General features: G+C 44.9%; 3 protein-coding genes across 3 annotated transcripts in view; 1 reads left to right on the plus strand and 2 right to left on the minus strand.

Moving 5' to 3' along the window:
• The window catches only part of PPTG_09709 (hypothetical protein), a gene marked incomplete at both ends in the record, with an annotated part of 618 nt that extends 382 nt beyond the window's left edge, over positions 1-236 (minus strand). Inside the window, one exon of the mRNA XM_008904730.1 lies at positions 20-236. Within this exon, the coding sequence (XP_008902978.1) occupies positions 20-236 (217 nt within the window). The remainder of the gene's footprint in view (positions 1-19) is intronic.
• Positions 237-1,710: 1,474 nt separating this feature from the next.
• On the minus strand, positions 1,711-6,800 carry PPTG_09710 (hypothetical protein; the record flags this gene model as incomplete). Its single annotated transcript, XM_008904731.1, has 3 exons — positions 1,711-4,550; positions 4,619-5,448; positions 5,512-6,800. 3 exons carry the CDS (start codon positions 6,798-6,800, stop codon positions 1,711-1,713), a joined length of 4,959 nt encoding a protein of 1,652 aa, XP_008902979.1.
• Positions 6,801-9,366: 2,566 nt separating this feature from the next.
• PPTG_09711 (hypothetical protein) lies at positions 9,367-10,200 on the plus strand (the record flags this gene model as incomplete). Its single annotated transcript, XM_008904732.1, has 1 exon — positions 9,367-10,200. The coding sequence occupies one exon, from the start codon at positions 9,367-9,369 to the stop codon at positions 10,198-10,200; it is 834 nt and encodes a 277-aa protein (XP_008902980.1).
• Between the last annotated feature and the right edge of the window lie 716 nt (positions 10,201-10,916).

The following is a 10,916-nucleotide window of genomic DNA, read 5'->3' on the forward strand; positions in this document are numbered from 1 at the left end:
CCTGTGGTGGTAGAGGCACTAGAAGAGGAGGAGGAATCGTCCGATGAGGACGAGAAGACGCCGCAGGCTGCCAACACGATCACCACGATGAGCACAAGCAGTACAGCGGCCAGAGCCACACGATACTTGACGATAGTGGCCTTGACGTTCCACACGGGGGTGCCCTTGTACGGCGTCTCGCTTTCGTGCTCGTGCTGAGGCGGCGGCGTGAGGGGTATCGAGTTCACCGAAGTCATGGTGGCTACGCGCGTCTGGTCGGGCGATTGGGGAAATGGCCGGATACGGTACACTTTGGCGAGGTCTTTTGAAGGAGCATCAGCATTGCATGCAACTTGAAATGATGTCGTCTGCGGCCGTTGATTGGCTGATAAATGAATCATGGTGGCCAATCGCCGTGGCGGGATGTGGGATTGGACGCATTCCTTGTACGCAGAGGTTGGGTACGAAATATGCAAATGAAAATTGTTGCCATGCATGAGCACATTCAACACATGAGTACAAAAAGCCGGGACGCTCTCTCGTCTTGACAGAATTTATTTGTCATAATTTAAATTTGTATTACGACCAATAAATTCTGTCAAAGTTTTCTGGATACCGTAAAATTCGGATTGAATGCAACATTCGTAAAAACTCGATCATTATGACTAATGCCGTGCGTAGCCCGGGAAGCCCTGGATATTTACGTTACGTACCGGTATTTATCGGTAAGCTTTGATGAAAGGCTCAACAAAGAACTACTGTACGCAGATATTCTCGACATGAACACTTCCGACAAAGTAACGCCATGTATACTTGGGTGTCATGGTCAATAAATCCGATACCACCAACGTGGTCAGAAGGCCACAGAAGCGGGCGGTAATCGTGTGACTCTGAGAATCGTGATTTCTTTTGTTCCTGATGAATAACTGCTGCTTAGTGCTGACTATATTAAACGCATTCGTACATAGTATTTATCCTCGCTGTATCATATCAACCCGTCGAGCTCTGACCAACATATCCGAGGCAGTAATGGCCTACTGCGTGGATCTTAAGGTTGGAATCTGCGGACGCTGTGGTAGCCAGCGTCGAGTATGTTTTTTATGTCTTGTGCATTTATACAACTTCGAAGTACATACTACATACTTTAATAAGCCTTATCGCACTTTAAACAAATTTATGTGAGAAGTATTATTTGAATTAAAATGTCAAAATTTTAGTTTTGATACACTACATGCCCTTGAGTAGAAGTGAAGTATCCCTAATATAAATTAATACCTTACTATTCCATGTGCGTATCATGTCGCGGTGGCGTTCCAGTGTAGCGCTCCACTGAGCGCGGTCTATCGCGCCCATAACCATATACGACGAGAAAACTAATAAAAAATATTAACTTAGTTACCACTTCGTATACTTTTGGAGCTTGTGATATCTTACTTCGTTTAATTCAAGCACACTTCTACTACTAGTTGGCAAAAGCCAGGATATCCAGCGATCATTGAGATAATACTTAAAAAAGTTGAATGTACATATAACGAAATGCATAACAGATTGTTTTGCATTACATTCATTGCTGCATCCACTACGGGTTCAATGGAGCTGCAGACATAGTAGTAGGCTAGACAACTTGCGGCGAACGTTATTGTTTTTATTTTTATTCAAGTGTTGAAAACCAATGCAAAGCGTACCGAAATTGATGCAAAACGAAAGAAGAATAATCTGATTGCGGGATAGTTATGGGAGTTCCATAGCCTCGAGTCGAGTGGTCTCCTGCAGCACGTTTGCTGAAGGTTTAAAATACTTTAAAAACTGCTTTGTGAGTGGTGACATAAGATATAGCTGGTTTAAAGATTTGACCCGCGTGACTGCCACGTAAAATGATGAGCGCTGAGGGGATAGTCGTGTAGAATGCCTTATAGGACCAAGGATCATTTTCTCTACCGTGAGGCCCTGGCATTTTTCAGTTGTAAGACAGTAAGCAGGAACCAGAGGAACTTGGGTAATCGAAATCGAGAACTCGCGATCTGGTAACTTGACTTGAACCCCTCTTTCACTTTTTTTGCAGACTGGTACTACCCCCTGTGGCAGACCTGGCAAGAAAGAACGTGTAGGGTAGTCTTTCAGCTTCACGAAGACGATATCTGGCGGAAGCGAATGGTGGTGTTCTTGTATACCATTGACTGTACGAACTTGAATGGCATCTCGAGAGGCAGACGTAAATGCTACAACGGAGCCAATGGATCCGTTCGCCAGCTTAAATTGCGAAGATACATTTTTGGTACACTGGACCATCGATCCGGCTGCAAATTCCAATACTATAGACATGCCTCCAGTTTTGTCATCGCGGATACAGTCGAGTGATCTTCTTTGAGCATTGGTAAGCCTGTGACGAGGTCTTGATACCGTTGCTGGAAATCGATGTAATATCGTCTCAGACTGCTTACAAAAAGCTCGTAGGGCGGATGAATTGAATTCTGCTCGAAGTGCATTGGACGTGACAATAATCGGGCAGTAGCACTTTGTACCAATATTGCGAGAAGTCCAGTTGTGGTCGTAGGCAACGTTATTCACGTGATCTATGTCAGCGTTATCGTACTTGCCTAGCCTCCACTTATCCAACATTGTTTTCCAGACAGGATCTTCCCTATGACGCATATTGTCAGTCAGAATCACGACACAGTTGAGTGAGCGGTACGCATTTAACCCTCTGATCTTATCAAGGTAGTCCGAGGAATTTTTTCGGCGTACTGGTACAGCTTCGTCTAGAGTGAGAAATGCAGGCTGTCCAGCTACAGGTAATTGTTGGAGCCAGTCGCCAACCAATAGAACATGAATTCCACCAAAAAGTAGTGTTGGTTTGTCCAATAATTTTCGCAGTGACGCATCAATTTTACCAAGAATACCAACATCACATGTCGAGATTTCGTCAATAATTAGCAACTTCAGTCTCGCAAAACGCTCTTTCTGCTCTTGATTCGGTGTCCACGGCTTCTTATTGTTGACATACCACCCGAACAACTTATGAATCGTCTGTCCATTTGCCGCTTGAGCAGCGACACCCTGATAGGCCCCGGTTGCTACAGACTCTGCAGAATCCCATGTCCGTGCCAGCATTTGGAGGGCTCCAATAACTCGGCTTTTGCCTGCTCCAGGCTTTCCTCCAAGAAAAGCTATAACTTGTTCATTGGTGTCGTGACCCAGTAAAAGCGAGGAAAGCAATTTTTTTCCGACATGAGTGAACATTTTTCTCTGTTTTACGTTCAAGTCCAATGACAAAGATATTTGTTCAAGTGACATCTTTGGCATCTCCTTCCCACTTAATACTCCAGGCGGTGCGGACAAGTAGTTAATATTTTCGATCGACGTTGTCGCATGTGTCATGTCAGTGGCTTGTTGTAAGAGCTGGACTCGTGTCGGAAAATCTGGATACTCAGATAGTAGAGTCGCATTGTTGGGACCAAAATTTGTCGGCGGGCTGGAAGATTTTAACTCTTGGAGAACCTGTTCAACATCGTCGACCGTCATAGATATCTCGGTAACACTACTTATAGGGTCGACGGTGGAAGAAGCAGCTAAATCCACACAATCTGTTGATTTTGCTAATTGTTGAATGTGTCTTGTCAGTTGGGTTGGTGCCCATACAACTTCATCGAAGCTGTCAGACTCATTATTATGTAAATCACTATCTGTATCTTCATCGTCACTTTCCAGATCGCCATTTACATCCACGAAGTCTTCGATATCATCTAAACTTGATTCATAGCGCCGATAGCGAGCGGATTCTGGGTCCTCCTGGGTTTTTAGCAAGTCTCGTGAAACGTAATAATCCAGATTATTCTTAACGAAATTACGAGCTGAAAGAGATGCCGCCGTTGCCCACCAGAGCTCGAAAGTAGGACCCAAAGATGCTCCATTTGTAGAAAAATCATCAGCACCTCGAAATGGACAGAATAATGCCATCAATGTTTGTTGGTAACGAAGCAATTCGGTTTCTGGAAGATCCGTTTGTCGGGTGTCTGGGAGACGCTTGTGACTGACTGTCACAACACGCTCTGTCGCCACACGAAATAAACTATGCGATTCGTAGAGCGGGTGCTCTTCCAAAAACCGAATACCTTTTTTGCTCTTCTTTCGACTCCATTCTGCCGCAAAAGTCATCAGATTTACAGAATCGAGTCCTGCTGGCCTGTATACATAGTCCAGCCATATACTGGAAGGCTTAAAATTGCGATGATTGTTGTCGCCTTCCAGAAGAACATCCATCTCGCCTTCCCGGTCAAACAATGCCTTAAGAATTATTGCCACTGGTAATTTGACGAACTGGTGTGACGAGTACATAGCCGAACCCTTAATAATATACAAGCAGGCCATCGGAGCAGATATCTCATGGGGGTTAGAAAGTGTACAGCACATGGATTGTACACGACGACGACCTACAGCTGCAGGATCGTTCGCTGCGTCATTTGCGAACTTGTTGGTCTTGTCGAATGCGTGAAGATGGAGTGCCCAAGGATTCTCAAGGCTCTGTTGATGTTTGGTTGAATACTTTATCGTATAGTATGCCTTTTCAGGCCCTGTATTCGAAGAATAGCGCTGGGTTCAGCACAATTTAATAATAAAGCTAACAAATGAACCAACGTACCTTCACCGGCGCTTAAAAATTTGATGTCGTGGTTGCACTTGAACAAAGCGTTAATTATCGGAGAATATGGGTTAATGTACTCGTTTCCAGCACCTCGTTTTATTTCAATGCGATCCTCGGGTGTCCATTTCGTCTCGGTACACGTCTCTTTAGGCATAAACATCCGACAAACGTCTCCATTGGGTGTTCGTTTGGTGGCCTTAAAACAAGAGTTAGTATGAAACCAATGGTGGTGCTGATGATATACTAATGCGCGAGAGCAAACGATCGCTTCTTCCGATAACCGATCAAAACAGCGAGGCAACGGCCGAGAACTGGCAATGATTTGGAATACCTTGGCGTCATCGTAGGCGAGACCATTGACGTCTTTAGTGGCGTGCATACAGCTCTTTACAATTAATTCGTCAGCTCCAAAGTTTACTCCACAGAAATCACAGCAACTAGTCGCAGGTCTCGATGCACCAGCACGAGGCTTTTTAAAAGCAAGACGCTGTAGTTCGAGCGGTTTAATCGTGCCGTTCTCACAAGAGGGACACTTTTCCATATCTAGCGGTACGTTTGCTGTCGAAATTGCCTCCACGTACTTAACCATCGCTGCGCGAAAACGTTCAGACGCACACATAGCGTAATATTCATCGACCGTTGACGGCATGTTTTTAATCCATATCAGCATGTGTGCGTGAAGTGAACCCGTGGAATTTTGAGATTCTGTTGCAGCGAAAAAGGAAACAGTATGGCCAAAGAGTCCTGGTTCGTCTCGAGGGCAGCCTTTATCCATATTCCAATTCAACACCACATTCACAAACATGTTCATCAAATAGTCGAAATACCTGTAGCAACCATACAGATACTTAGTTCGTTCAATCATACCCAGCACGTGGAGAACTACTTACCGTGCGCAAATATACGGATTTACTGCTGCAATTTGACCCAATTTTGCCCTGGTGAAAGCCATGCACTCACTCACACTAGCCTCCATGTGAGATAGAACGTCATCATCTATCACTCCAGCCAAGTTCGCAATTCGAAAAGTACTCGAGCTGTCGGGTGAAATTGTAAAAAATATTGTCGGTTGTCCAAATTTCAGCTGCATCGAGAAAAGGTCTGCACGTGCTTGTGTACGCTCCTCATTTGATCCCCAGTATGACCTCAATCCTGTTGAAATATTGTCATACAGTTCAAAAACTCGATTTTCAATCTCAGGTGCTGGTGGGGGTGGAAGATGTTGTGTTATGGCTTCAAGTCGATCTTGTTGATACTGTACGTAGCTCTGAAGTTGTTCTCTCGACACACTAGATGACCGCTCCATCGTTCCTGGTCGCATTCTAGCCCTGATTGCAATAGCTTGGAGCGTGTTGTGCCTTGCCAATACGTCGAACGCCACCATTGCGAAGGATCTATGCTGGCAAAACCGGCGTGAGGAGTGCCTCATACAGTACTTAATAAACTCCTGCAAACCGATTTTTACATCGCGTGGTTCATCAAGACCACCTTTTCCATAGGGAAATAAGTCTGTAAATGCGTTCGTCCAAAAAGCAGTATCAAAATCCGATAGGATGCTGGACGAACGATGTACGACAAGGTGTGATCTGTCGATCGCCATTTGAACACTGGTTGTGTTATCAACCTGTCCAAAGTCAGTAATTAGGCCGTCCGCGACCTGTTCACATACTTCGTCTTCTTCCGTCACGATGTGGTGAGCTGGCGCAGGTGCATTGTGCCTCCACGTAGCGTTGTCGAGCGCATCACCACCACTGCAGCCCAATAAAGGTAAATCGTGCATAGTTTGCTCAGTGTGTGGAATAGTACCTGTCCGAATAGCGTCTTCATCCACGGGGAGACACATTACTTGCAGAGTACCATCAGAATTTGGACAACTTGGCCTGCCTCCCGCTCCGTTCTGAGTACGAGGTGAAAATGAATATTCTTCGTGTTCTTTCGTTTCCTCCAAGTTACTAGAGGTCCGGTGTGTGGGGACCGCCATTGCAGCTGGGGGAATCTCGTGAGCCTGATCGACCACAACCCGTGTAGCAATAGTCGACAAAGAAGTCTCCCAGTCTTCTTGTTCTTCCACATACTTATACAAGTGGTTATGCTCTTTGTACCAACGCAATTGTTGACGTAGTCGCGAGAGACGAACATCGTACTTCTTAAGGGTTGCAGCTTTTTGTGCGGATGTCATTGCTCCGACTATGGTGACACCAATAACGCCTTCTGAAACAACATCTCTCGGAAGAATTTGGGCTGGTGGTGCTGGATTCGCTCTAAAAAAGTACGCATGAGATCGAAGGGAGGCGTGCTTTCCTCCACGGACGACCGATATGAAATGCATCGGTTGAGCAAGATTAAGCATTGCATTTTCCGTAAACGTGCTATCCAGTAGTGTTTCGGGTAAACTCGCCATATAGAGACCATTCGCAATGGCAAATTTTGGAGGGTTAATTCTCTTCTTATCCATCAAAGACGTTTTACACGATGCACACATCTGAAGGGTTATTTGCTGATCACGCGCAACAACACCACGCTTTCCCAGCATCATCCCTTCGAATGCAGTATCCACTCCAGATAAATCGTAGTATTCTCGAATACCAAGTGGTAAATTGGGCGGTGGTTTAAGCCGTAATTTCATGATATTGAGGAGAACCCTGTCTTTTTGGAGAGTTACCAACTTAATTCGCCCCGCCGAATGAAGGCAATCACAGACACAGCAAACCAGATCTTTAATTGCGTCACTAGACAAGCAAGTGCCTCCACGCTCATAAACCCGGTTCTCCACATCGCTGAATGAGCTCAAAAACTCGTTTACCGCCTTGATCGTGGCGTCTTCAGGTTTTACACGCATTGCTATACGACGTCTGGAACGAACGAGTTCATCTATTCGATCTTGTTCGGTCATAGCTGCTCGAGAATTTCGCTTCCGTGAGTGGTTACGTAAACTAGTTTCGTTTGCATCGACCTCAGCGCATCTCGGACAGCGTGCGGACTTGTGCGTTAGTCGCGTTTGCCGGTTATTATCGTGCACACAAGTGCAAGTGTATGCAGATGGATTTGAGCCCATTGCAGCTTTGTGCAGATGTGAAATTGGCGTTGCCAACAATGAGGGCAGCGTACATATTCGACGGTAAAGTTGGAAACGTACTCAATACACGCCACGCGTTCGAAATGTCGAACCTACAACACCATAATCCGGAACGTGAATTTTGTCTACCAAGGAGAATGGATGGTGTATATTTTTCACGGCGTCACATTTTGGATGTGACAAGATATCGAATAGTGTAAATCTAGTTTGTCATTTAATTGCTTCTCTGAAAACAACGAAGTAAAACACATTTGGACACGAAAACAGATTTATTTCAAAAGAGGAAAGTGTGCATGTTTGAGCTTAACTAAGACTATCACGGCAGCGTGGCTGGCGACACAAGCACTTGAACGGTAACCCGTGAGGTGTGTACTCGACTGTTATCTCTTCACCAATGTCAATGTCGCGAAGTGTGAAGACACCAACTCGAATGCCATCAATAGACTGGAAATCGATCCATTGGCAGTTAGGGTCACACGAGTGGTTAATGAACCTCGATTCATTTCCACACTTTGAGGCGTCAATGTAAAATCTTTCGTTATATCTGGTTCGTGTTTTCAGATCCATGATGTAGTCGATGTTACGGGTGTCATTTTTTCTTTAAATAAGCTCACCCACGTACTCCACGACGAACTCCCCCGTCTGCAATGGCGTGGTCGACGAAAGCCCCAAATCAGTATTTGTATGGACAACGTACAAGTGGTGAGTGCAAATAAACCGATTACCGCATCCTAGACCGACGTTGCAGTTTCCGTCATTACAAAGGTAATTGGAGAGATAGTGCTCACACGTCGAGCCGATTTCATTGGAGCACATACGGTTGAAGCAAGAACACTGGTAATTGTCCAATTCAGGGAAGTGGAAGCGCATTGAGCTCCCATTAAAGAAGTTAGCCCAGATTCGGAGGATTCCGGGTGGCCAGAGAGGATCCATGACGTGTGGAGAGTAAATAGCTGAATGAAAAATATATACAACAAATGCATATTCTGCAAACAACAGAGCCAAGTATTTTACAGAATATCAAGACGTACGACAATCACATATTCCTGGAGTAGATAGAGGGTAAATTTTGTTTGAGTAAAGACGGCCGTGATTGTGGAACGATTCGATAAATCAATACTAAATTCGTTAGCCGACAGCTTGTGACTTTCACTTTCTACGGTGTCTAGAAACTCCTTCAGCTCGAAAAGAGAATAATACAATTAGGATGTAATTGCTTTAGTGTGATCCATGTTCATTAAGTGAAGTATGTTAGTTAAATCAAGTACAATCTTACTACAATACACAACCAGAGCACTTCTAATAGTAGTTATACAAGTAGATAAACCATCTGAATTATAGAAAACGGTAACAAGACGTTCTATATAGCCCAGTACCTGCGTTCAACTGAGATTCCCCCTGACGAGCGTTCCATATAAAGTTAGAATGTCATTCTGCATTGAAGAATGCTGACAAGATGGTATGATATTTATCGTCCACACGTTTACGGTTCCATAATGTGCTTCCTCTATCAACAGAGGTCCAACGCTTTCAAAAAATAGATCTACAGTGTATGTGGCTATCAAAGGTATTGAAAATACTCTACACTACTACCGTGCACCCTAAAGCGAGTAGAGCTTTAATCATCACTCAATACTGCTCACTTTTTGTTCGTCCAACTAAAGGTAAAATGAAGCTCACTCAGCTTCTGCAACGCCGACTCGATCACAAACAAGAAACCCGCGCTCCAACCTACGAAAAAGTGTCCGACATCGTCAATATGCTTCGTGTCGTTGCCGCTGAGAAGAATTCCAAGCCTGGCGCTGAGAAAATCAACTCTGTGAAAACCCCGCCGTGTATCAGCCTCGACATGTTCATCGCGTTTCGCGAGGAGTTCTCCGGTGGGTGGAATCTCTGGCTCGGGGAGGAGGAAGTAACAACATTGACGCCCGAGTTGAAGCAAGAATTGCCGGCGATGACGTTCGACGAAAAGGCAGAGATGTTTTTTCGCTTGTCGGTGTGGTCAAACAAAGCCCGAGACTCGAACGCTGGAGATATCACTCAAATACCGGATGGTGTTGAAGTTTTTGTCGAGCGTGTAACCGGCTTGAGTTTGTATGACAACAAACTGGCACAGGGTAACACATCCCGTATCCATACGGTCACCAAGCTCGACGACCCCGAGCCTGAAATCGAGAGCCCTACATTGAACACGCCTGGTCGCGGAAGTGAAATCACCGACAACAGTCCTTCTAAGGTTGGCGACCTCGATTGCGAAATTACGAATGCAGTCTATACCTCGTCCGCTCGCAAAAGCCAGACCATTGACGAGAAACATGTCGACGCAGGATCTATTTCCTCAAATCAACAAAAGAGAACAAGGGAGATTGACCTGTCTCCAACAACGGATATAACTGAGGCATGTGAAGTACAGCTTCCCTCGAAGAAGACCGCTACGCCAAAGATCGTCCGTGGGGGACTTCACAAGAAGACCACTGCTGCGAAGAAGGTAAAGATGGAGTGAGTAGAGTGTTTCGCGGGATCGGCAGTCGTTTTGGACAATCGATTGCTCCACTTATTACACCTATAACATAGTGGCTTCCCCCCTTTACTTGTTTTTTACCGAGTTAGGCTGAGCCTTAAACGAGTCGTCTCTAACGACGGTGTATTTCTTGCAAATGTATGTGCAGCAGGTGGCTCGACAATGTTTTCTAATGATGTCGTTCATCGATGAGGTCGCTCGAATCGATGAGGTATGACGATATGTTGTCGATAATTAGTATCTTTAACTTTACAATTTGCTCCTCCTGTTTTGATTCGTGTCCACCGCTTACGTTTGCAGTGCTCCTATTACTCTTCGAGTTCCTGGTCCAGGATTTCCTCCAAGAAACGCTATGACTAGCTCCATTTATTGTTTAAATGTGTCGTTTCAATTTTAATTTTAATCGAGTCGACTCATTTTTGCTTGCAGTGGTCGCTCGAATGTCGTGTCTAACGATGTCATTAGAATGTCTTTCATCACATAGGTTGCTCGAATGTCGTTCTTTACCGGTTGGGTCGACATTCACTTACCTTGGCTAAAAGTCTCGGAGGTTATAATAGATTCTGACGTTTTGTTTAAGTATGGAAGAACGGACATATATCTGAAATGACATTGGTAGCCCCAGTATAAATTCGTACAGGATGATTGACGGTTCTCGATCCCTCCTAAGACTCTGAATATAAATATCCAGAGAACAA

This window comes from Phytophthora parasitica, assembly GCF_000247585.1.
Source record: "Phytophthora parasitica INRA-310 unplaced genomic scaffold supercont2.18, whole genome shotgun sequence".
Classification (NCBI taxonomy): Eukaryota; Oomycota; class Peronosporomycetes; order Peronosporales; family Peronosporaceae; genus Phytophthora; species Phytophthora nicotianae.